Source organism: Salmo trutta, chromosome 6 (assembly GCF_901001165.1).
Source record: "Salmo trutta chromosome 6, fSalTru1.1, whole genome shotgun sequence".
Taxonomy (NCBI): domain Eukaryota; kingdom Metazoa; phylum Chordata; class Actinopteri; order Salmoniformes; family Salmonidae; genus Salmo; species Salmo trutta.
In genome coordinates, this window is record NC_042962.1 from 58,453,722 (window position 1) to 58,481,224 (window position 27,503).

A 27,503-nucleotide genomic window follows, 5' to 3' on the forward strand; every position below is an offset into this window, starting at 1 on the left:
ACAATAAAAAATATTTAGCATCTTCAAAGTGGTAGGTATGTTGTGTAAATCAAATGATACAAACCCCCCAAAAATCTATTTTAATTCCAGGGCAACAAAAGAGGAAAAATGCCAAGGGGGTGAATACTTTCGCAAGCCACTGTAGGGGTGAAGTGACTATGCATAGATAATAAACAACGAGTAGCAGCAGTGTACAAAAGGGAGGAGGCGGGTCAACGTAAATAGTCCGGTGGTGATTTTATTAATTGTTCAGCAGTCTTATAGCTTGGGGGTTGAAGCTGTTGAGGAGCCTTTTGGTCCTAGATTTGGCGCTTCGGTACCGCTTGCTGTGCGGTAGCGGAGAAAACAGTCTATAATTTGGGTGCCTGGAGTCACTGACACTTTTATGGGCTTTCCAGACCCTTTACTCAATACTTTGTTGAAGCACATTTAGCAGCTATACAGCCTTGAGTCTTCTTAGGTATGACGCTACAAGCTTTGCACACCTGTATTTGGGGAGTTTCTCCCATTCTTCTCTGCAGATTCTCTCAAGCTCTGTCAGGTTGGAAGGGGAGCATCACTGCACAGCTGTTTTCAGGGCTCTTCAGAGATGCTTGATCGGGTTTAAGTTCAGGCTGGGCCACTCAAGGACATTCAGAGACTTGTCCCAAGCCACTCTTGCGTTGTCTTTGCTGTGTGCTTAGGGTCGTTGTCCTGTTGGAAATTGAACCTTCGCCCCAGTCTGAGGTCCTGAGCACTCTGGAGCAGGTTCTCATCAAGGATCTTTCTGTAATTTGCTCCGTTCATCTTTCCCTCGATTCTGAATAGTCTCCCAGTCCCTGCCACTGAAAAACATCCCCACTGCTTGATGTAGCCACCACCATGCTTCACCGTAGGGATGGTATTGGCCAGGTGATGAGAGGTACCTAGTTTCCTCCAGGCGTGACTCTTCGCATTCAGGCCAAAGAGTTCAATCGTGCTTTCATCAGACCAGAGAATCTGGTTTCTCATGTTCTGAGAGTCCTTTAGGTGCCTTTTGGCAAACTCCAAGCGGGCTGTCATGTGCCTTTTACTGAGGAGTGGCTTCCGTCTGGCCACTCTACCATAAAGGCATGATTGGTGGAGTGCTGCAGAGATGGTTGTCCTTCTGGAAGGTTCTCCCATCTCCACAGAGGAACTCTGGAGCTCTTGGTGGTTCCAAACTTCTTCCATTTAATTATGATGGAGGCCACTGTGTTCTTGGGGACCTTCAATGCTGCAGAAATATTTTGGTACCCTTCCACAGTTCTGTGCCTCGACACAATCCTGTCTCGGAGCTCTTCGGACAATTCCTTCCACCTCATGGCTTGGTTTTTGCTCTGACATGCACTGTCAACCATGTTATATAGACAGGTGTGTGCCTTTCCAAATCATGTCCAATCAATTGTAATTACCACATGTGGACTTTACCACAGAGAGTTCATCTCAAGGATGGAAACAGGATTAAACTGAGCTCAATTTCGAGTCTCAGAGCAAAGGGTCTGAATACTTATGTAAATAAGGGTATTTACGTTTTTAATTTTTAATAAATGTGCAAACATTTCTAAAAACCTGTTTTTGCTTTGTCATTCCTGTGTACCGAATAAAACATAAAAGTTAAATGGGTTTCCATCGCATTTTCAACTCTGCTGATGGTTTTCTGACACAAAATGGTGCGTTATATGTGACCACTATTGTATTGGCACGTGTGCGTACATATAGCCTACATGATGAGGTTATTATGAACAAAAGAGCGAGATAATTTTTTATTTGTCAAACGGCAATCAAGCATTGATCGTCCTGTCAGAATAAGACCCTGGATATTTATTGGAAAGGAGAATCAAGCTCATCACCGTGCACATTCACCACCCTGTGAAGTTCATCAGAACTTATTTCATCTGTAACCTAATAAACTGCTTGCTTTCCTGACTAGTCGTAGTGGGAGGATGTCACACATGTCATGGTTATTATATCAATATTTGCGCATAATAGCGTTTCCGCCGACACTTCTCGCATAATTCATTTTACCGACAAAAAGATCCCACCCTGTCTAGCGTATTTTGTTTTGTTGACATTTGGAAAGTTTACCGGAAAAAATTCCCATCAAGCCTGTCATGACCCTTAGAGGATGACATCACTAGAATGAATCATAATTTCCATAGATGGACACAGGGTGGCGCTGTGGTTCTGTGGGGGGCACAGCCACCTACCGATGGGCAGCTTGAGCTTCTTGCGCAGGGAGATGCGTCGGGAGCGTGAGCGGGTTCGTCGGTCCGTGGTGGTGCCCGAGTGGGCGGTGGTGCACTCCGACGTGTCCTGCTCTGATAGGCTGCTGGTGTCGCTGGCAGCACTCTGTGACTTGAACATCTTCCTCCAGAAGTCCTTCCTGCCCAGCAGAGCCCCCGGAATCTGTTCATCACTGGGGACAGAGAGAGAGAGGGATGGAGGAAGAGAGAGAGAGAAACAGGGATGGAGGAAGAGAGCGAGAGAGAGAGAGAGAGAGAGAGCGAGAGAGACAGACAGACAGACAGACAGACAGACAGACAGACAGACAGACAGACAGACAGACAGACAGACAGAGAACAAAATGACTAAATAGTTCTCATCAAACATACATTTTGTGGGGCGTACATTCATGCACAGTACCAGTCAAAAGTTTGGACACACCTACTCGTTTAAGGGTATTTCTTTATTTTTACTATTTTATACATTGTAGAATAATAGTGAAGACATCAAAACTATGAAATAACACCCATATGTATCATGTAGTAATCAAAAAAGTGTTAAACAAATCAAAATATATTTTCTTCAAAGTAGCCACCCTTTGCCTTGATGACAGTTTTGCATACTCTTGTAGAAAGTGTAGAAAATAGTAAAAATAAAGAAAAACTCTGGAATGAGTAGATGTGTCCAAACTTTTGACTGGTACTGTATATGTGTGCATCTGTGTTTTTTTTTTTTGTGTGTGTGTGTGTGTGTGTGTGTGTGTGTGTGTGTGGATGTGTTTAACTATTCTTGTAGGGACCAGAAGTCCCCACAAGAAAAGTAAACAAAAAAATTGACAACTGGGGACATTCTGTTGGTCCCTACAAGGTCAAATGCTATTTCTAGGGGGGTAAAAGTTAGAATTAGTGTTAGGGTTAGAATTACATGAAGGATAAGGGTTAGGAGCTAGGGTTAGTTTTAGGGTTAGGAGCTAGGGTTAGTTTTAGGATTAGGAGCTAGGGTTAGTTTTAGGATTAGGAGCTAGGGTTAGTTTTAGGATTAGGAGCTAGGGTTAGTTTTAGGGTTAGGATTAGTAGCTGGAGATAGGATTAGGGTTAAGGTTAGGTTTTTGGGTTAAGGAAAATAGGATTTTGAACGTATGTATGTATGTATGTATGTATGTATGTATGTATGTATGTATGTATGTATGTATGTATGTATGTATGTATGTATGTATGTATGTATGTATGTATGTATGTATGTATGTATGTGTGTGTGTGAAGAGGGGGTACTCACTGCTCTGGTGTCTGGGGGGGGCGGCTGGATATGCAACTGCGGCACTCGTCTGCAGCGGTGGACGGCTGCCCTCCCTTTTCCCCAGACACACCTGCCTCTGACCTGCACAAAGGACACACAGAACTAATTGTTCCTGACAAGACTCTAGTATAGTCAGAACCACCCGGGCCAGGTTAGACCCCAATAGTAGCAACTATCAAAGGCTTTGTTGCATGGAGTAGCCGTCTGGAAACATTCCATCACCCCTACAGTGTTTACACTATCCTTCCCCTATCTAAACATCTCAGGCACAGGATGTTGATTTGGGGCCTTTGTAGCGCCCCGCCTGGACAACATCTAGGAGAAATACTGTGCTCTTATTCAGATTGCCTTACATTTACATGTGAGTCAATAAGCAGAATGTCTTATCCAGACCGCAGGTAGCCAGAGGTTACAAGCGTTAGGTCAGTATCCAAAAGGTCGCTGATTCTAATTCCTGTCCATGTGCCCATGAGCAAGGCACTTAACCTTAATTGCTCCTGGAAATTGCTCTGGATAACTGCGTCTGCTAAATGACTAAAATGTAAAATGTATAGTTAGTGGATTCATGGTGAAATAGCTAGATGAGACCACATATCACAGTTTAGTACATTTTTCCTCAATAAAGAAGTTATCAGCAGAGTCAGTACTAGTAGGACAAGACAGGGTTCACTCCATCTGCATGACCACCATTTGCACAACCACTGCACAACCACCATCTGCACGACCACCATCTGCACAACTTCCATCTGCACGACTACCATCTGCACGACCACCATCTGCACGACCACCATCTGCACGACCACCATCTGCACGACCACCATCTGCACGACCACCATCTGCACAACTACCATCTGCACGACCACCATCTGCACGACTACCATCTGCACGACCACCATCTGCACGACCACCATCTGCACGACCACCATCTGCACGACCACCATCTGCACGATCACCATCTGCACGACTACCATCTGCACGACCACCATCTGCACGACCACCATCTGCACGACCACCATCTGCACGACCACCCTCAACGTACAGATATCCCTGCTGTGGAGTTTTATATGTCTGTGATTGGTTGTTCTATATCTATGGAGCCAACCCCCTGGGCACAGACATCAGTTCAACGTTTAGTTTGATTTACATTTGTTTGAGATGTCAACTAACGTGAATTCAACGTGAAATCAACGAAAAAGTTGGGTGAAAAAAGACTAAATGACCTTATGTTGATGACTTTTTGCAAAATCCAATCAGTTTTCCACGTTGATTCAACGTCATTACGTAGATTTGTTTGGTTGAAATGACTTGGAAACAACGTCGATTCAACCAGTGGGAGGTCCTTGTTCTGTAGACTACCTCCTGGATGCTGTAGGTTTGATGATAGGCTCCTCCTTCTCCTCTGGCTTCTTGGTGGTGGCCACTTTCTCGGCCGAGTCCAGGAGTGCGCTCAGTGCCACCCTGCGGAACACGTTGCCATGGGACTCCTTGATGAACTGCACCAGCTGGCGGATGTCACAGTACAGACCCTGGAGGGGGGGGTGAGGAGACAGAGACAGACAGACTAAATCGTTTTCATCAAACACATAAATTGCTTGTGGGACGCCTGTATATATATATATATATATGTGTGTGTGTGTGTGTGTGTGTGTGTGTGTGTGTGTGTGTGTGTGTGTGTGTGTGTGAGTGAGTGAGTGAGTGAGTGAGTGAGTGAGTGAGAGTGAGTGAGTGAGTGAGGGAGAGAGCGAGAGAGAGAGAGGAAGGAAGGAAGGAAGGAAGGAAGGAAGGAAGGAAGGAAGGAAGGAAGGAAGGAAAGAAGAAAGGAAGGAAGGAAGGAAGGAATGAAGGAAAAGTACATTTTAGACCCCGTACAGCCCAATGCCACCATGTTACCCTGCTCCACAGAGCTGCCACCATGTTACCCTGCTCCACAGAGCTGCCACCATGTTACCCTGCTCCACAGAGCTGCCACCATGTTACCCTGCTCCACAGAGCTGCCACCATGTTACCCTGCTCAACAGAGCTGCCACCATGTTACCCTGCTCCACAGAGCTGCCACCATGTTACCCTGCTCCACAGAGCTGCCACCATGTTACCCTGCTCCACAGAGCTGCCACCATGTTACCCTGCTCCACAGAGCTGCCACCATGTTACCCTGCTCCACAGAGCTGCCACCATGTTACCCTGCTCCACAGAGCTGCCACCATGTTACCCTGCTCCACAGAGCTGCCACCATGTTACCCTGCTCCACAGAGCTGCCACCATGTTACCCTGCTCCACAGAGCTGCCACCATGTTACCCTGCTCCACAGAGCTGCCACCATGTTACCCTGCTCCACAGAGCTGCCACCATGTTACCCTGCTCCACAGAGCTGCCACCATGTTACCCTGCACCACAGAGCTGCCACCATGTTACCCTGCTCCACAGAGCTGCCACCATGTTACCCTGCTCCATAGAGCTGCCACCATGTTACCCTGCTCCACAGAGCTGCCACCATGTTACCCTGCTCCACAGAGCTGCCACCATGTTACCCTGCACCACAGAGCTGCCACCATGTTACCCTGCTCCACAGAGCTGCCACCATGTTACCCTGCTCCACAGAGCTGCCACCATGTTACCCTGCTCCACAGAGCTGCCACCATGTTACCCTGCTCCACAGAGCTGCCACCATGTTACCCTGCTCCACAGAGCTGCCACCGTGCCACCATGTTACCCTGCTCCACAGAGCTGCCACCATGTTACCCTGCTCCACAGAGCTGCCACCATGTTACCCTGCTCCACAGAGCTGCCACCATGTTACCCTGCTCCACAGAGCTGCCACCATGCCAAATCTCTTGCTTTGGACTGAGATTAGGGATGAAAACTACTGGAAATGCAATGGTGAGAGTGTATTACAAGAGCACTATACAGAATATATATATGATTCTGTGGTCTGAATACAGAAACAACAGTGAGCCTTACACACTCTTGTATAGTGATTTTATAGTTATTTCCAGGTGAGTAAGTTAAAAAGCACAATAATGGAAAAGATGGTGTGATTATAAGCATGCTCTCAGATAGGGTGTACAAGACATGAAGATGCTCAGAAATTGTACATTTTTTAATGCATATTTACTTTATGAATGCCACTTGCTAGACAATTTATTATTCCAGAATGTGGTTTAGACAAATTGTTCATTAGTGCACAGCTCAGAGACAGCATTCATAATTAATTAGGAGTCTATTACCACACGTAGCAGAATGACCCTTTAATAATTGACCAGGACACACCGCGTAGTCATTGATGTGATTGTTGAACACACTCACGCCCAGCATGCCTTCTGTGTAGGCTACAGTAGATGTTTTCTGTTGCAAAATGTTTTGCTACGGTGTGCCCTACTGAACAACAACTAGACTGGGGAAAATGGCTATAAGACAGAGAGAGAGACAGAAAAAAGAGACAAAGATAGAGAGAGAGAGACAGAGAGGGAGAGAGAGCGACAGACAGACAGAGAGAAAGAGAGAGAGAGAGAGAGAGAGACAGAGAGAGACAGAGAGGGGGAGAGAGAGACATAGACAGAGAGACAGAGAGAGAGAGACAGAGAGAGAGAGACAGAGACAGAGAGTGTATGTGAGAGAGAGAGAGACAGAGAGAGTGTGTGTGAGAGAGAGACAGAGAGAGTGTGTGTGAGAGAGAGAGAGACAGAGAGAGTGTGTGTGAGAGAGAGAGACAGAGAGAGTGTGTGTGAGAGAGAGAGAGACAGAGCCATAGAGACATACTCACCAGGTTCTCAGGGCTGTGCAGCTCGTGAGTGGTGGAGGCACAGCGAGTGATCAGAGACTTGAACATGCAGCCCACCACCACTGCCTCCATGTTCTGGGCCAGTGACTTGTTGTCCCCCGTGGTGAAGTTGTTCCCGAACCCGGCCTTATCTTTGAGCAAGGTGGAGGCGGGAGAGACCAAACGTTGCAAAGGGGTGATACAGGTCAGAGCAGTAGAAAATGGGTAGAAAATGGACACTTACCCAGGTTACTGTATAAAACAATTGAGCTGAAATAAACTCAAAGAAAAGGGAAGGGTACAGGGGCAAGGGGACAAGGACAGGGGGACAGGGGACAGAGTGCACAAAATCATAAGCATGGATGAGAAGCAAACTGAAAAGGGATCAGGGTTCCGATAAGGATACATGCACGTGACTAAGGCCTGCTAGAGTCAAGGATCTGATCTAGGATCTGTAGCTAGGTCAGAGTGGAACGACATCTCTAAAGATTTCAACTTAATTGACTTGTTTATTGTATTGAATTTAATAGAATCAACTTGATTGATTCCCAGAGAGGAGAAAATTGGATTTGTCACCATAGATATCAGAGCAGGTGGTTCCAGATTCAACCATCGGTCTAAATAATGAAATTAACTTGATATAATTAATTGAATAACATGTTAGAATTTATTCCTAAATACTTTGGGGGAAATTTGTGAATTGCAGGTAAAATAGATGGAATAGATAGATAGATAAATAGATTAGATAGATTAGATATATAGATAAATAGATTAGATAGATTAGATATATAGATAGCTAGATTAGATATATAGATAAATAGATTAGATAGATTAGATATTTAGATATATAGATAGATAGATTAGATATATAGATAGATAGATTAGATATATAGATAAATAGATTAGATAGATTAGATATATAGATAGATAGATTAGATATATAGATAGATAGATTAGATAGATATATAGATAAATAGATTAGATAGATTAGATATATAGATAAATAGATTAGATATATAGATAAATAGATTAGATAGATTAGATTAATAGATTAGATAGATTAGATTAATAGATTAGATATATAGATAAATAGATTAGATATATTGATAAATAGATTAGATATTTAGATTAATAGATTAGATAGATTTAGATATATAGATTAATAGATTAGATATATTTAGATATATAGATAAATAGATTAGATATATAGATTAGATATTTTTTTATTTCACCTTTATTTAACCAGGTAGGCTAGTTGAGAACAAGTTCTCATTTGCAACTGCGACCTGGCCAAGATAAAGCATAGCAATTCGACACATACAACAACACAGAGTTACACATGGAATAAACAAAACATACAGTCAATAATACAGTAGAACAAAAGAAAACATAAAGTCTATATACAGTGAGTGCAAATGAGATAAGTTAATAAATAGGCCATGGTGGCGAAGTAATTACAATATAGCAATTAAAAACTGGAATGGTAGATGTGCAGAAGATGAATGTGCAAGTAGAGATACTGGGGTGCAAAGGAGCAAGATAAATAAATAAATAAATACAGTATGGGGATGAGGTAGGTAGATAGATGGGCTGTTTACAGATGGGCTATGTACAGGTGCAGTGATCTGTGAGCTGCTCTGACAGCTGGTGCTTAAAGCTAGTGAGGGAGATATGAGTCTCCAGCTTCAGAGATTTTTGCAGTTCGTTACAGTCATTGGCAGCAGAGAACTGGAAGGAAAGACGACCAAAGGAGGAATTGGCTTTGGGGGTGACCAGTGAGATATACCTGCTGGAGTGCGTGCTACGAGTGGGTGCTGCTATGGTGACCAGTGAGCTGAGATAAGGCGGGGCTTTACCTAGCAGAGACTTGTATGTAACCTGTAGCCAGTGGGTTTGGTGACGAGTACGAAGCGAGGGCCAACCAACGAGAGCATACAGGTCGCAATGGTGGGTAGTGTATGGGGCTTTGGTGACAAAACGGATGGCACTGTGATAGACTGCATCCAGTTTGTTGAGTGTTGGAGGCTATTTTATAGATGACATCACCGAAGTCGAGAATCGGTAGGATGGTCAGTGTTACGAGGGTGTTTGGCAGCATGAGTGAAGGATGCTTTGTTGCGATATTGGAAGCCGATTCTAGATTTAATTTTGGATTGGAGATGCTTAATGTGAGTCTGGAAGGAGAGTTTACAGTCTAGCCAGACACCTAGGTATTTGTAGTTGTCCACGTATTCTAAGTCAGAGCCGTCCAGAGTAGTGATGCTATATAGATAAATAAATTAGATAGATTAGATATATAGATAGATAGATTAGATAGATTAGATATATAGATAGATAGGATATATAGATAGATAGATTAGATATATAGATAAATAGATTAGATAGATTAGATATATAGATAGATAGATTAGATATATATATATATATATATAGATTAGATAGATTAGATATATAGATAGATTAGATAGATTAGATATATAGATAGATTAATAAATTAGATAGATTTGATAGATAAATAGATTAAGAGATTTTATAGATAATTCGATTTGATAGATTAATAGATTAAATAGATTTGATAGATTAATAGATTAGATAGATTTGATAGATTGCCACTTTAGACAAGAGTTAGGGTGTGCAGAAATGGGAGCAGTGCCTAGAAGGAATGGTGATCTGATCGGGGCAGTTCATTTAGATATTAATGTATCTACCGATGGTTCTTTTTTTCACCCTCCTGGACCTCTCACCTGCACTGCCGTACTCTGCAAGAGAAGAGATGCGGTACACAAGTTGATGATGGTCAGGCCAGCAGCACACACATGTACGTGACACGTGCACGTACGTGCACAAAAAGTACACGGCACCCCCACACCACCGGATGTAGGGGAACTTAGACTACACACACACACGTACACACAGACTCACATCACTTAACTGACTTACAATAAAGAACCTAAAAGGGGTGACCCGTACACTTTTGTTAATAAAGCCCCCATCAGTTCGGTAACTTGCCAATGATACAGTTCAATCAGAAAATCAAGTGGTCATTTCACTCACAAAAAATAGAGCTATGATATTACAGTCATTACGGTTCTTAATTCATGTTGAGCCATAAAGCCATAGATAGAGATGTGATGAGCACCGCACAGCATCGGATTGGCAAGTGTACAGAGTGGATGAGATGAGTGGAGGGAGGAGGGGAACATCGCTTGTTTAGGTGGATGGGGGCGGGACAGAGGGAGGGAAGGCAGGACAGTTGAGATGAGTGGAGGGAGGAGGGGAACATCGCTTGTTTAGGTGGATGGGGGCGGGACAGAGGGAGGGAAGGCAGGACAGTTGAGATGAGTAGAGGGAGGAGGGGAACATCGCTTGTTTAGGTGGATGGGGGCGGGACAGAGGGAGGGAAGGCAGGACAGTTGAGATGAGTAGAGGGAGGAGGGGAACATCGCTTGTTTAGGTGGATGGGGGCGGGACAGAGGGAGGGAAGGCAGGACAGTTGAGATGAGTGGAGGGAGGAGGGGAACATCGCTTAAATAGGTGGATGGGGGAGGGACAGAGGGAGGGAAGGCAGGACAGTTGAGATGAGTGGAGGGAGGAGGGGAACATCGCTTGTTTAGGTGGATGGGGGCGGGACAGAGGGAGGGAAGGCAGGACAGTTGAGATGAGTGGAGGGAGGAGGGTGACAGAACAGACACAGAAACAGAGAGACAGCCGGTGGGTAAACATTGAGCGCTCTGGGATGCAGTGGAGGTATGAGTGAGGTTAGATTCAGCATCGTGGAGCAGAGTGGACTGGATTATGGTCGAAGACATTTTAAGTATTAGTCATCTGTCAATCTCATTGTCTACTGTTTGTTTTTAATCTGGAGATTGAAACTCTGCTGGACCTTACATTTTAATGATTGCTATAAGAATGTGATTATATACCTTCATTCATTTAAATGTTTAGTGTGATTTGATTGTTGTGATAGATTAGAATGAATTACAAATGACAAAATGAATGACTTAGTTTTAGAGAAGGCACTCACATAACTCACCAATTCACCTGATTAAACCCAGAGCATTTCTAAATACTTTACGATGAAATCTTTTATTTTAAACATTTTAGGATTTTGGAGAATAATACAAACCCCTCTGCATTGACAAACAAGAGTGATCAGTGAATTGTGTGATGTCAGCGGAGGCTGATTGGATGAGTTGCATAGAGTGACTTATGCTTCATCAGTCCTACCATCAGAGAGGTTGAGAGGGGTGTGTGAGGCCGCTGTGTGTGGTTAGCCGTGGCTCCACAGCAACACACACACTCGGCGCATGCCTCACAAACACTTACTGTTGGTGATGGGCTCCATGCAGAAGCCCAGGAGTGCGTGCAGGAAGTCCACGATGTTGTTGAGCGAGTCCTTGTTGACGTAGTCCCTCATGGTCTGACGGAACTGCAGCTTGTCCAGCTTGTACAGGTTGGTCAGGCAGTTCTGGGCCTGTATGGGGAACAAGGGGAACAGTAGATCCAAAATGGCAGATGTCTCAGATTCAAACACCTATCTCAACCAGAGCCAAAATGGATGATGGTTTCCATTCACTCTGATAAAGCCCCTAATTAATCCAACAGGTCCTATGTTGTCAACTGCTACTGTTTCTTGGACCAGGTCTCTCTCTTGCGAAATAGGTTTTACCTCAGTGAAAATATAATTATATAACTAAATAAAGTACATTTAATTCAACTTTGTTAAAGGGGCAATCTGTCAGTTGTCTGACCTGCATGCGGAGGCGGTCCCCTGAGAGTCCTCTGTGGCCCTCCCCACAGCCGTAGGCACAACCCAGAGACTTGACCATCTTGATCAGCATGGTAAGAGCCAGCCTGTGGGTACTCAGTGAAGAGCCGTCCTCCTTGGAGTTAAACAGAAGGCATAGGGTAATACATATGAAATTCACAGAAGTTGACAGGTTATGGCCATATTACTCACACTAACACGTTTTATTTTGTGTTTTGTTCTCGTTGAATGACATCGATATTATGTTCTGTTCTAATATTTGTATTTCTACTTTTAGTTTCATTTAGTTTATTAATACGACCATTTTAAAAAACAAGCACACATAAAACGTAAAAGCCATACATGCACATGAATAAAATCATCGTGGATAACACACAATAAAGTCTGGGACTTATTTCCATTGTGGTCCTCTTGACACAAGATGGCTAGACAAGATCCAACACAGTATGGCAGTGAAATAATACAACAGAAACAGAGAAGAAGAACATCTATCTCATCATTCCAGTTACATCATAGGGGTTATTCATATGGGCACAGAAGACAAACATATTTTTACTTTATTTTTAGTCCAGAGAGGACATTGTTTTTATAGGCAGAGGCAACTCATTCCATTCTGAGGCTCCAGTATACAAGTAGCTTTCCCAGCATTACTCCTGAACCTGTATAAGCACACATCAGCAACACCTGATCTGGTGCTGTGATTGTGTGCATCCCTAACACGAGGAAAGTAATCACTTAGATATCAGGGTGCAGGACCATAAATACTCCTGTAAACCAAACCTAGTCTAATCTGGGACACCCTAGCCTCAACAGGCAGCCAGTTTAGTTCCTGAAAGCAGCTCCTGCCTATGTGAGTACGTGGACTCACCTTCAATACTACCCTGATCAGCTTATTCTGGGCTTATTCTAAGCCCCCAAACCAGGAAGTACTAGCATAGTCAAAATGGCATTGAATGAGGGCAGTAGCTAGCACTTTCATGGAGTCCTTATCAAGCAGCTTGGACTTTCCAGCGAAAAACTTAGTCCTGGCATTAACCTTCCCTAGCACCTTATTGGCCATGCTCACACCTCCCAAGCTTCCATCAAGGATACATCCCAAGTAGCTAACAAAGGTTTTAGCAGTCAGCACCTCACCCCCTAACTCCACTCTGATTTCAGACGACCTACACAATTTAGGTCTGGATCCAAAAATAATTGCTTCAGTTTTCCCTAAGTGCAGAGATAGCTTATCATCTCCAAGCCATTTGCTAATGTTAGTAAGCTCTGTGCTAAGTATGCTCTCCAACATAGTTTTACTTTTGTGAGACACCAGAAGTGTAGAGTCATCCGCATAAAGAAAAAGACAGCAAGAACAAGCATCTTTCATATCGTTAATATACAATAAAAAGAGCAGAGGCCCAAGCATGCTCCCCTGCGGAACGCCACAACTCATTGGTTTTGCCTGAGACAGTGAACCATTAACCTCTACTACTGTAATGGGTGCGTGTTGGTGGCAGGGAGTCAGGCGCAGGAGAACGAACTTGGTAAAATGGAGTTGTTTAATAAATGCTGATAAAACTCCAAAAACCAAAATGTACAAAATCACAAGTGGGTACAAAACCCGTCGCACACCAACATAATACATGCACATCACCTACAATCAAACAATCTCCGACAAGGACATGAGGGGAAACAGAGGGTTAAATACACAGCATGTAATTGATGGGATTGGAACCAGATGTGAAGGAAGACAAGACAAAACCAATGGAAAATGAAAAATGGATCAGTGATGGCTAGGAGGCTGGTGACGTCGACCGCCGAACACCGCCCGAACAAGGAGAGGGACCGACTTCGGCGGAAGTCGTGACAACTACTTGCTCCCTTCCTGATAAATAGGACTTTACCCAGCCTAGAGGGATACTGCTTAACCCCAGTGCCTCCAGTTTGGAGATTAGGAGACAGTGGTTAACCGTATCAAAGGCCTTCTGTAGGTCAAGCAGTACCATTCCACACAGATTTCCCTCATCAATCTCTTTCCTGATGAAGCCAGTCAAGTAAAGTACACATTAATCAGTGGAGGATGTTTTTCTAAAACCCAACTGAAAATCATACATTAGACCCTGTTTGTTAACATATTCATACATTTGCTCATGTACAATTCTCTCCAGGATCTTTGATGTTACACAGAGGATAGATACAGACCTATAATTCCCAGGGTCAGACTTTATTCCCTTCTTATACAGAGGTATAACTTTAGCTTGTTTCATGTCCCTGGGAAAGGTGCCTTGTTCAAGAGAGAGATTAACGATATGCGTAATACAAGGGCCAATTTGCTCAGCAGAATCTATTAGAAACCTTGCAGGAATATTATCCAGGTCTGTGGCTTTGGAGCATTTAAGCTCTGACAGCATACTGACTATTTTGGCTGTTGCTACCTTTGCAAAAGAGTTTGGCTGAACCCCTAACTCTACATAATACGTCTTGACTTGGTTGCTTCCATACAAACCAGAACTGGTGGGCAGCTTGCTAACCAGCTTGCTGGCAACAGATGTAAAAAAAGAGTAGAATTCATTGGCAACCTCTGCTTTTTCATATACCATCTCCCCCTTGAAGTTCAGTCCAATACTGTTTAGTTTGTTTTTGGTTGTACTACTACAGCCTAGTTCCTTAAATTATTTCCAAAGCTTTTTAGGGTCATTTTTGTTTTCAAAGATTTTCTCAGCAAAGTAACCCCTCTTAGTTTCATCCATCCTGCTCTGTGCTTCATTTCTGTGACGTTTATATAGGACAAAATCATGCTGCTCTTGAGAGTTCTTACATTTTTTAAAGGCCTTATTCCTTGCTTGGATAGATTCTAGAAGCTCATGATTAAACCAAGGGCTAGATCTCTACTTTACCCTGACCCGTCTAATGGGAGACATCACATTCACCACATCAAGGAATCTACATTTAAAGACTTCCCAGGCTCTGTCTACCCCTACACTATCTAGCACAGGTGACCAGTTAAACTTTTCTACACAGTATTTTCTACACTTTAGATTACCACAGGTGTCTGTAATTATCTCTCTGTGGCCTTCTGTCCCACTATTGTTTGTGCAGACAGGCTCTGATGAAGGTCGACTGGCCGAAAGCTCATCCAGAAAATAAATTTGCATCTGACTAGAAGCGTACAGCAACGTTTTCCTGTTTCTCCAATGTACGGGCATGTAAAATGAGATCAGTTACAAGATGTATATAGCCTGTCTTTTTACTGTTTTTTTTATTTCTTTACCTACATATTGTTCACCTAATACCTTTTTTGCACTATTGGTTAGAGCCTGTAAGTAAGTATTTCACTGTAAGGTCTACACCAGTTGTATTCAGCGCACGTGACAAATACATTTTGATTTGATTTGAGATAAATGTAAGAGTTGAAAACTCATTGATGTATTTTCACACCCACCTTGCTGTCTTTCTCCTTATTGTTCTTCACGTCGTCCTTGCTCCCTCCTCCGCTCCCTCCTCCACTTCCCCCACCTCCTCCTCCTCCATCCCCCCCTCCTCCTCCTCCTCCTCCACCCCCTCCCCCTGGTGCCGCCCCGCTGCACCCTCCAGACACGCCCCCTTGGGCGCCGCTCAGGCTCTGATTGGCCCCCTCCTTCGGGAGGCGTGTCTCATCGTTCTCCTTGTCGTCGGGCTTGGAGAGCTTCTTTCCCATGCCCGGCACCACCCCCAGCTGCAGCAGGCAGTCGATGATGTTGAGCGACACGTCACAGATCCGTGAGCTGATGTCGTGGGTCAGCACGGCGTAGACCGCCCGCAGGATGGCCTGGGAGGGGGAGACAGGGAGACAAAGGGAGACAGAAGGGTCACTGTCAGGGGCTGGACACATTCAAATGAAGTGCATCCATCCATCACACCATCCATCCATCACACCATCCATCACACCATCCATCCAACATTCTCCCAAGCTTCCCTACTAATTCCTCCCCAAGTGTTGTCCAGGCAGGAACCAGGCAGGAACCAGGCAGGAACCAGGCAGGACATTTACTTGACTGTGATATGTGGTTGTCTCACCTAGCTACCTTAAATGTAAGATGAATGCACTAACTGTAAGTCGCTTCTGGATAAGAGCGTTTTCTAAATGACTAAATAGTAACTATAACCCAATGGTTCAGTAATGCCATGGTAGTGTGAGCCATCATACTGGAGTTGTGGTATGTAGTGATCCTGGTTATTCCTCCAATACAGAAACCCTGTCAGAGTCACTGCCCCTCACCGTAAGGTCCAGCATGCCATTCTTCAGGATGAAGTTGTTGGTGCCCTCGATGTTGTCTCCATCCTCCAGGCACGAGTAGTTGATGCATGAGTCGGTGAAGCTCCGGGGCAGGTTGGCGCACGCCAGCGTCTCGTGGGGCATCTCTGGGATGGGTACTGGGTTACACAGCTTTTTCATGTGCTCGGTGAAGAAGTCGGCATAGCCCACGTTGAAGGACGCCACTGTGGTGTTGAACGTCGCCATGGTGATTGTGGAGATCTGTGAACGCACTGGGGAGAGGGGTGGGAGGAGAGGAGGTGAGCGGGTGGAGACATTCACAGATTTAGAGAAAATTTATATTTTGGATGGATGAATAGATGGATGGAGGGAGGGATGGAAGGATTGATGGATAAAGGGCGGTGTTGTGGATGTATAGACTCTTACCCTCCCCCTTGGTGTGTACGGTGTTGTGGGTGTATAGACTCTTAGCCTCCCCCTTGGTGTGTACGGTGTTGTGGGTGTATAGACTCTTAGCCTCCCCCTTGGTGTGTACGGTGTTGTAGGTGTATAGACTCTTACCCTCCCCTTTGGTGTGTACGGTGTTGTAGGTGTATAGACTCTTACCCTCCCCCTTGGTGTGTATGGTGTTGTAGGTGTATAGACTCTTACCCTCCCCCTTGGTGTGTACGGTGTTGTAGGTGTATAGACTCTTAACCTCCCCCTTGGTGTGCACGGTGTTGTGGGTGTATAGACTCTTACCATCCCCCTTGGTGTGTACGGTGTTGTGGGTGTATAGACTCTTAGCCTCCCCCTTGGCGTGAACGGTGTTATAGGTGTATAGACTCTTAGCCTCCCCCTTGGTGTGTACGGTGTTGTAGGTGTATAGACTCTTACCCTCCCCCTTGGTGTGTACGGTGTTGTGGGTGTATAGACTCTTAGCCTCCCCTTTGGTGTGTACGGTGTATAGACTTACCCTCCCCCTTTGGTGTGTACGGTGTTGTGGGTGTATAGACTCTTAGCCTCCCCCTTGGTGTGTACGGTGTTGTGGGTGTATAGACTCTTACCCTCCCCCTTGGTGTGTACGGTGTTATAGGTGTATAGACTCTTACCCTTCCCCTTGGTGTGTACGGTGATTGTAGGTGTATAGAGTCTTACCCTCCCCCTTGGCGTGAACGGTGTTGTAGGTGTATAGACTCTTACCCTCCCCCTTGCTGTGTACGGTGTTGTAGGTGTATAGACTCTTACCCTCCCCCTTGGTGTGTACGGTGTTATAGGTGTATAGACTCCTAGCCTCCCCTTTGGTGTGTACGGTGTTGTAGGTGTATAGACTCTTACCCTCCCCCTTGGTGTGTACGGTGTTGTGGGTGTATAGACTCTTAGCCTCCCCCTTGGTGTGTACGGTGTATAGACTCTTACCCTCCCCCTTTGGTGTGTACGGTGTTATAGGTGTATAGACTGTTACCCTCCCCCTTGGTGTGTACGGTGTTGTAGGTGTATAGACTCTTACCCTCCCCCTTGGTGTGTACGGTGTTGTCGGTGTATAGACTCTTACCCTCCCCCTTGGTGTGTACGGTGTTGTAGGTGTATAGACTCTTACCCTCCCCCTTGGTGTGTACGGTGTTGTAGGTGTATAGACTCTTACCCTCCCCCTTGGTGTGTACGGTGTTATAGGTGTATAGACTCTTAGCCTCCCCCTTGGTGTGTACGGTGTTGTAGGTGTATAGACTCTTACCCTCCCCCTTGGTGTGCACGGTGTTGTGGGTGTATAGACTCTTACCCTCCCCCTTGGTGTTGTGGGTGTATAGACTCTTACCCTCCCCCTTGGTGTGTACGGTGTTGTAGGTGTATAGACTCTTACCCTTCCCCTTGGTGTGTACGGTGTTGTAGGTGTATAGACTCTTACCCTTCCCCTTGGTGTGTACGGTGTTGTGGGTGTATAGACTCTTAGCCTCCACTTTGGTGTGTACGGTGTATAGACTTACCCTCCCCCTTTGGTGTGTACGGTGTTATAGGTGTATAGACTCTTACCCTTCCCCTTGGTGTGTACGGTGTTGTAGGTGTATAGAGTCTTACCGTCCCCCTTGGCGTGAACGGTGTTGTAGGTGTATAGACTCTTACCCTCCCCTTTGGCGTTAACGGTGTTGTAGGTGTATAGACTCTTACCCTCCCCCTTGGTGTGTACGGTGTTGTGGGTGTATGGACTCTTACCCTCCCCCTTGGCGTGAACGGTGTTGTAGGTGTATAGACTCTTACCCTCCCCCTTGGTGTGTACGGTGTTGTAGGTGTATAGACTCTTACCCTCCCCCTTGGTGTGGACGGTGTTGTGGGTGTATAGACTCTTACCCTCCCCCTTGGTGTGTACGGTGTTGTGGGTGTATAGACTCTTACCCTCCCCCTTGGTGTGTACGGTGTTGTGGGTGTATAGACTCTTCCCCTTCCCCTTGGTGTGTACGGTGTTGTAGGTGTATAGACTCTTACCCTCCCCCTTGGTGTGTACGGTGTTGTGGGTGTATAGACTCTTACCCTCCCCCTTGGAGTGTACGGTGTTGTAGGTGTATAGGCTCTTACCCTTCCCCTTGGTGTGTACGGTGTTGTAGGTGTATAGACTCTTAGCCTCCCCCTTGGTGTGTACGGTGTATAGACTCTTACCCTCCCCCTTGGCGTGAACGGTGTTGTAGGTGTATAGACTCTTACCCTCCCCCTTGGCGTGAATGGTGTTGTGGGTGTATAGACTCTTACCCTCCCCCTTGGTGTGTACAGTGTTGTAGGTGTATAGACTCTTACCCTTCCCCTTGGTGTGTACGGCGTTGTAGGTGTGTAGACTCTTAGCCTCCCCCTTGGTGTGTACGGTGTTGTAGGTGTATAGACTCTTACCCTCCCCCTTGGCGTGAACGGTGTTGTAGGTGTATAGACTCTTACCCTCCACCTTGCCGTGAACGGTGTTGTAGGTGTATAGACTCTTACCCTCCACCTTGCCGTGAACGGTGTTGTAGGTGTATAGACTCTTACCCTCCCCCTTGGTGTGTATGGTGTTGTAGGTGTATAGACTCTTACCCTCCCCCTTGGTGTGTACGGTGTTGTAGGTGTATAGACTCTTACCCTCCCCCTTGGTGTGTACGGTGTTGTAGGTGTATAGACTCTTACCATTCCCCTTGGTGTGTACGGTTTTATAGGTGTATAGACTCCTAGCCTCCCCCTTGGTGTGTACGGTGTTGTAGGTGTATAGACTCTTACCCTCCCCCTTGGTGTGTACGGTGTTGTGGGTGTATAGACTCTTAGCCTCCCCCTTGGTGTGTACGGTGTATAGACTCTTACCCTCCCCCTTTGGTGTGTACGGTGTTATAGGTGTATAGACTCTTATCCTTCCCCTTGGTGTGTACGGTGTTGTAGGTGTATAGAGTCTTACCCTCCCCCTTGGCGTGAACGGTGTTGTAGGTGTATAGACTCTTACCCTCCCCCTTGGTGTGTATGGTGTTGTAGGTGTATAGACTCTTACCCTCCCCCTTGGTGTGTACGGTGTTGTAGGTGTATAGACTCTTAACCTCCCCCTTGGTGTGCACGGTGTTGTGGGTGTATAGACTCTTACCCTCCCCCTTGGTGTGTACGGTGTTGTGGGTGTATAGACTCTTAGCCTCCCCCTTGGCGTGAACGGTGTTATAGGTGTATAGACTCTTAGCCTCCCCCTTGGTGTGTACGGTGTTGTAGGTGTATAGACTCTTACCCTCCCCCTTGGTGTGTACGGTGTTGTGGGTGTATAGACTCTTAGCCTCCCCTTTGGTGTGTACGGTGTATAGACTTACCCTCCCCCTTTGGTGTGTACGGTGTTATAGGTGTATAGACTCTTACCCTTCCCCTTGGTGTGTACGGTGATTGTAGGTGTATAGAGTCTTACCCTCCCCCTTGGCGTGAACGGTGTTGTAGGTGTATAGACTCTTACCCTCCCCCTTGGTGTGTACGGTGTTGTAGGTGTATAGACTCTTACCCTCCCCCTTGGTGTGTACGGTGTTATAGGTGTATAGACTCCTAGCCTCCCCCTTGGTGTGTACGGTGTTGTAGGTGTATAGACTCTTACCCTCGCCCTTGGTGTGTACGGTGTTGTGGGTGTATAGACTCTTAGCCTCCCCCTTGGTGTGTACGGTGTATAGACTCTTACCCTCCCCCTTTGGTGTGTACGGTGTTATAGGTGTATAGATTGTTACCCTCCCCCTTGGTGTGTACGGTGTTGTAGGTGTATAGACTCTTACCCTCCCCCTTGGTGTGTACGGTGTTGTAGGTGTATAGACTCTTACCCTCCCCCTTGGTGTGTACGGTGTTGTAGGTGTATAGACTCTTACCCTCCCCCTTGGTGTGTACGGTGTGATAGGTGTATAGACTCTTAGCCTCCCCCTTGGTGTGTACGGTGTTGTAGGTGTATAGACTCTTACCCTTCCCCTTGGTGTGTACGGTGTTGTAGGTGTATAGACTCTTAGCCTCCCCCTTGGTGTGTACGGTGTTGTAGGTGTATAGACTCTTACCCTCCCCCTTGGCGTGAACGGTGTTGTAGGTGTATAGACTCTTACCCTCCCCCTTGGTGTGTACGGTGTTGTAGGTGTATAGACTCTTACCCTCCCCCTTGGTGTGTACGGTGTTGTAGGTGTATAGACTCTTATTCTCCCCCTTGGTGTGTACGGTGTTATAGGTGTATAGACTCTTAGCCTCCCCCTTGGTGTGTACGGTGTTGTAGGTGTATAGACTCTTACCCTCCCCCTTGGTGTGTACGGTGTTGTGGGTGTATAGACTCTTAGCCTCCCCTTTGGTGTGTACGGTGTATAGACTTACCCTCCCCCTTTGGTGTGTACGGTGTTATAGGTGTATTGACTCTTACCCTTCCCCTTGGTGTGTACGGTGTTGTAGGTGTATAGAGTCTTACCCTCCCCCTTGGCGTGAACGGTGTTGTAGGTGTATAGACTCTTACCCTCCCCTTTGGCGTTAACGGTGTTGTAGGTGTATAGACTCTTACCCTCCCCCTTGGTGTGTACGGTGTTGTGGGTGTATGGACTCTTACCCTCCCCCTTGGCGTGAACGGTGTTGTAGGTGTATAGACTCTTACCCTCCCCCTTGGTGTGTACGGTGTTGTAGGTGTATAGACTCTTACCCTCCCCCTTGGTGTGGACGGTGTTGTGGGTGTATAGACTCTTACCCTCCCCCTTGGTGTGTACGGTGTTGTGGGTGTATAGACTCTTACCCTCCCCCTTGGTGTGTACGGTGTTGTGGGTGTATAGACTCTTCCCCTTCCCCTTGGTGTGTACGGTGTTGTAGGTGTATAGACTCTTACCCTCCCCCTTGGTGTGTACGGTGTTGTGGGTGTATAGACTCTTACCCTCCCCCTTGGAGTGTACGGTGTTGTAGGTGTATAGGCTCTTACCCTTCCCCTTGGTGTGTACGGTGTTGTAGGTGTATAGACTCTTAGCCTCCCCCTTGGTGTGTACGGTGTATAGACTCTTACCCTCCCCCTTGGCGTGAACGGTGTTGTAGGTGTATAGACTCTTACCCTCCCCCTTGGCGTGAATGGTGTTGTGGGTGTATAGACTCTTACCCTCCCCCTTGGTGTGTACAGTGTTGTAGGTGTATAGACTCTTACCCTTCCCCTTGGTGTGTACGGCGTTGTAGGTGTGTAGACTCTTAGCCTCCCCCTTGGTGTGAACGGTGTTGTAGGTGTATAGACTCTTACCCTCCCCCTTGGCGTGAACGGTGTTGTAGGTGTATAGACTCTTACCCTCCACCTTGCCGTGAATGGTGTTGTAGGTGTATAGACTCTTACCCTCCCCCTTGGTGTGTACGGTGTTGTAGGTGTATAGACTCTTACCCTCCCCCTTGGTGTGTACGGTGTTGTAGGTGTATAGACTCTTACCCTCCCCCTTGGTGTGTACGGTGTTGTAGGTGTATAGACTCTTACCCTCCCCCTTGGTGTGTACGGTTTTATAGGTGTATAGACTCCTAGCCTCCCCCTTGGTGTGTACGGTGTTGTAGGTGTATAGACTCTTACCCTCCCCCTTGGTGTGTACGGTGTTGTGGGTGTATAGACTCTTAGCCTCCCCCTTGGTGTGTACGGTGTATAGACTCTTACCCTCCCCCTTTGGTGTGTACGGTGTTATAGGTGTATAGACTCTTATCCTTCCCCTTGGTGTGTACGGTGTTGTAGGTGTATAGAGTCTTACCCTCCCCCTTGGCGTGAACGGTGTTGTAGGTGTATAGACTCTTACCCTCCCCCTTGGTGTGTACGGTGTTGTAGGTGTATAGACTCTTACCCTCCCCTTTGGCGTTAACGGTGTTGTAGGTGTATAGACTCTTACCCTCCCCCTTGGTGTGAACGGTGTTGTAGGTGTATAGACTCTTACCCTCCCCCTTGGTGTGTATGGTGTTGTGGGTGTATAGACTCTTAGCCTCCCCCTTGGTGTGTACGGTGTATAGACTCTTACCCTCCCCCTTGGCGTGAACGGTGTTGTAGGTGTATAGACTCTTACCCTCCCCTTTGGCGTTAACGGTGTTGTAGGTGTATAGACTCTTACCCTCCCCCTTGGTGTGTACGGTGTTGTGGGTGTATGGACTCTTACCCTCCCCCTTGGCGTGAACGGTGTTGTAGGTGTATAGACTCTTACCCTCCCCCTTGGTGTGTACGGTGTTGTAGGTGTATAGACTCTTACCCTCCCCCTTGGTGTTTACGGTGTTATAGGTGTATAGACTCTTAGCCTCCCCCTTGGTGTGTACGGTGTTGTAGGTGTATAGACTCTTACCCTCCCCCTTGGTGTGTACGGTGTTGTGGGTGTATAGACTCTTAGCCTCCCCCTTGGTGTGTACGGTGTTGTGGGTGTATAGACTCTTAGCCTCCCCCTTGTTGTTGTGGGTGTATAGACTCTTACCCTCCCCCTTGGTGTGAACGGTGTTGTAGGTGTATAGACTCTTACCCACCCCCTTGGCGTGAACGGTGTTGTGGGTGTATAGACTCTTACCCTCCCCCTTGGTGTGAACGGTGTTGTAGGTGTATAGACTCTTACCCTCCCCCTTGGTGTGTACGGTGTTGTAGGTGTATAGACTCTTACCCTCCCCCTTGGCGTGAACGGTGTTGTAGGTGTATAGACTCTTACCCTCCCCCTTGGTGTGTACGGTGTTGTAGGTGTATAGACTCTTACCCTCCCCCTTGGTGTGTACAATGTTGTGGGTGTATAGACTCTTACCCTCCCCCTTGGCGTGAACGGTGTTGTCTCCGTGGCTGTTGGAGTGGTCTGGCATTTCTCTGAGCAGGGAGTGATGGGAGTGTGAGTGTTTAGCACTCAGGTTGTCTGTGTCTGCAGCCGTGTCTGAGCTCCCTCGCCGCGTCAACTTACCTAAAACACCACCAAACACACAACTCTGAGTGAAAGACACCGGCACACAGCATTACAACCAAACACACAACTCTGAGTGAAAGACACCGGCACACAGCATTACAACCAAACACACAACTCTGAGTGAAAGACACCGGCACACAGCATTACAACCAAACACACAACTCTGAGTGAAAGACACCGGCACACAGCATTACAACCAAACACACAACTCTGAGTGAAAGACACCGGCACACAGCATTACAACCAAACACACAACTCTGAGTGAAAGACACCGGCACACAGCATTACAACCAAACACACGTTCCTCTTCCCTGCCTTTTAAGACTGCCTAATAGCCAAATAAGCTCACTGTCACTGCCACAAAACAATGCATACCACATCCTACTGTACCAGTTAACCCACATCTTTCATAAAAGTAGGGCCAAAAGTATAGGGCTTTTATAGGGCTTTAAAACTAATGGTTACATTTGAATGAGAAATTCAGCAACAACCGTTCCTAACAACCAGACAAACATGAAGTTAATGAGGCTGACCCAGTTCAGCTGCTGTCAGGTGACTAAATCCTCTGACAGCTAATGAGAGCCAGGGGCCTAAATCCTCTGACAGCTAATGAGAGCCAGGGGCCTAAATCCTCTGACAGCTAATGAGAGCCAGGGGCCTAAATCCTCTGACAGCTAATGAGAGCCAGGGGCCTAAATCCTCTGACAGCTAATGAGAGCCAGGGGCCTAAATCCTCTGACAGCTAATGAGAGCCAGGGGCCTAAATCCTCTGACAGCTAATGAGAGCCAGGGGCCTAAATCCTCTGACAGCTAATGAGAGCCAGGAGACTAACTCCTCTGACTCAGCTAATGAGACCCAGGAGACTAACTCTGACTCAGCTAATGAGAGCCAGAGGACTAACTCCTCTGACTCAGCTAATGAGAGCCAGGAGACTAACTCCTATGACTCAGCTAATGAGACCCAGGAGACTAACTCTGACTCAGCTAATGAGAGCCAGGAGACTAACTCCTCTGACTCAGCTAATGAGAGCCAGGGGACTAACTCATCTGACTCAGCTAATGAGAGCCAGGGGACTAACTCATCTGACTCAGCTAATGAGAGCCAGGGGACTAGACCAGTACAGTAGGAAGAGATGGAACCAGCAACATACAGTACCATGGCATGTCCTCCTCTACATATCCTTTACCATACAGGCTACAGTCATTTTCCCTGTACTTTTTAAGTTCCTTTTGATAGAAAATAGATATATCAATAGATGGATAGACGTGAATAGTACAATCTATTGATAGAGATGGAGATGATCTATCAGCAGAAAGACAGAGAGATCAAACAGTGAGTGGCTAGTGTTGGTCATATACAGACCTGGGTTCAAATACTATTCGAAATCATTTCAAATATTTTATCTGGGCTTGAGGTTGCCTGGTGCCATGGAACCAATAGAAAAGTTGCAAAGCTGCAAACCACACCCATCTGGCACTCCAGGCAAGCGCTCAAACTAACGCTTATACATGTTTCAAAGAATTTCAAAAAGTGTTTGAACCCAGATCTGGTATGGTACCCATGATGGTAGCCTGCCAGCCCCCGCGCTCCAGCGCCCGCCGGTCGTCGCCAGAGAAGCTGGCGAAGGAGAAGGTGGATCGGGTGGGTGACACGTCCAGGTGGTCCTCGTGGAGCAGGAAGGGCACACCCATGCGGCGCTGGCGCTTCTTGCCCGTGTGGTGGAACGGGATGGAGCCCTTACGCTCACGGTCCTCCCGCCGGTTCTTGAACTGTACCACGGTCGGTAGGAGGAGACACAAGACAAACACATTCATTCTAAATGTTCTCACTACAGCAGGGTTTTGTTTCCACCTAGGAAGAGTCAGCTGCGTATAATGGTAAATTGGTTGAGAGGGAGATAAAAGGGAGAGAAAATGTAGGCCAAATATTTGAAATGATTTACATGGACAACGAAGACAATGATAGATGTGAGGAAAGAGGGTCCATTACCCAGAGTGAGAGAGAGAGAGAGAGAGAGAGAGAGACAGAGAGACAGAGACAGAGAGAGAGAGAGGGGGAGAGAAAGAGACAGAAAGATAGTGAGAGAGAAAGACAGAGACAGAGAAAGAGAGACAGAGACAGAGACAGAAAGAGAGAGAGAGAGAGAGAGAGACAGAGAGAAAGAGACAGAGAGAGAGAGAGAGGGGGAGAGAAAGAGACAGAGAGAGAGACAGAGAGAAAGAGAGAGACAGAGAAAGAGAGAGAGAGAGAGAGAGAGAAACAGAGAGGCTAATAGAAAGATAATAAAATAAAGCCAGATTTTAGAACTTGTACATGTATCTTCATGCATCTCACCTTTTTGAAGAGGTTCATCCCCAGGTCAGAGGAAAGGTCGGGTACAGCCTGTCTGCGCAGGTTGGTCAGGGACACCTTAGAGAAGGTCTCTGAACTGAGGGACTTATCCTCCTCGTTGCATTTCAGACTCATGTCCTTATGTGGGCAGAGAGCACAGGGGTCAAGGGTGAATGACAGGTGTCAATCAGAGATATAGTGTAGCAATAGGACGTTTTACTGTACAGAGACAGTCAACTTTGTTCATAGACAGTATTTAAGATGGCATAACTATGGGAAAACCTGAACCACTTGATAATACTGTAATAAGAGCTACTATATAAGGCATTATACTATATAGGGATTATAAACTGGGTGGTTCAAGTCCTGAATGTTGATTGGCTGAAAGCCGCGGTATATCAGACCGTATACCAGGGATATGTCAAAACATGTATTTTTACTGGTCTAATTAAGTTGGTAATTAGTTTATAAAAGCAGTAAGGCACCTTTAGGGGTTTATGGTATATTGCCAATATACCACGGCTAAGGGCTGTATCCAGGCACTCCATGTTGCTTCACGCTTAAGAACAGCCCGCAGCCGTGGTATATTGGCCATATACCACACCCCCGCGGGCCGTATTGCTTAATTATACTATATAGGGCATTGAACTGTTGCATTACTACAAATACTACTACTTATACTAGTATTACCTGTGTCTTATGACTTTACAGTACTGTAGTTATAACACCATATAATACTGTAGTATTAACTAATGATTGACATAAACACAATGTTTATAACCCACCTGAGTCTTGTGGGTGTTGACGAGAGAGGGGGCGGCGGCCACCATGGAGCTGCTACGAGGGCGGGGCAGGGGCGGGACCAGTGGCTCCGGCGGGCGTTCCGGGCGCTCCTCCAGGATCTGACGCAGGCGCTGCAGGTAGAACATGAGGGCCCAGTGCACCCCCTCCTCCGTCCAGTGGGGCTGCAGCAGGCAGCGCAGGACTGCCACGTCAAAGTAGGTGGCGTAGCGGGCACGCTGGGCCAGGGAGACGGAGATCCCCGCCGGGGCAGAGGTCCTGGGGGAGACAAGGTACAGGGAGAGAGGGAGGGGGAGAGAGGGAGGGGGAGACAAGGTACAGGGAGAGAGGGAGGGGGAGAGAGGGAGGGGGAGACAAGGTACAGGGAGAGGGGGAGGGGAGGGGGAGGGGGAAACAAGGTACAGGGAGAGGGGGAGGGGGAGAGAGGGAGGGGGAGGGGGAGACAAGGTACAGGGAGAGAGGGAGGGGAGGGGGAGGGGGAAACAAGGTACAGGGAGAGAGGGAGGGAGAGACAACGTACAGGGAGAGAGGGAGGGGGAAAGGGGGGGAGGGGGAGACGAGGGTACAGGGAGAGAGGGAGGAGGAGAGAGGGAGGGGGAGAGAGGGAGGGGAGGGGGAGACAAGGTACAGGGAGAGAGGGAGGGGGAGAGAGGGAGGGAGGGGGAGGGGGAGACAAGGTACAGGGAGAGAGGGAGGGGGAGGGGGAGACAAGGTGCAGGGAGAGAGGGAGGGGGAGAGAGGGG

The 27,503-nt window shown here is 46.8% G+C and overlaps 1 protein-coding gene across 1 annotated transcript in view; it reads right to left on the reverse strand.

Annotated features, from left to right (window-relative positions):
- Positions 1-27,503, reverse strand: part of LOC115195176 (protein unc-80 homolog) — a 110,518-nt gene that overhangs the window by 59,666 nt on the left and 23,349 nt on the right. Inside the window, exons 8-20 of the mRNA XM_029754973.1 lie at positions 26,745-27,018; positions 25,963-26,097; positions 25,187-25,397; positions 23,475-23,624; positions 16,282-16,550; positions 15,466-15,831; positions 12,028-12,159; positions 11,603-11,750; positions 10,021-10,035; positions 7,280-7,428; positions 4,876-5,045; positions 3,499-3,600; positions 2,208-2,416 (exon numbers count right to left, since the gene is read on the reverse strand). Coding sequence (XP_029610833.1) covers positions 2,208-2,416; positions 3,499-3,600; positions 4,876-5,045; positions 7,280-7,428; positions 10,021-10,035; positions 11,603-11,750; positions 12,028-12,159; positions 15,466-15,831; positions 16,282-16,550; positions 23,475-23,624; positions 25,187-25,397; positions 25,963-26,097; positions 26,745-27,018 — 2,330 coding nt within the window. The remainder of the gene's footprint in view (positions 1-2,207; positions 2,417-3,498; positions 3,601-4,875; positions 5,046-7,279; positions 7,429-10,020; positions 10,036-11,602; positions 11,751-12,027; positions 12,160-15,465; positions 15,832-16,281; positions 16,551-23,474; positions 23,625-25,186; positions 25,398-25,962; positions 26,098-26,744; positions 27,019-27,503) is intronic.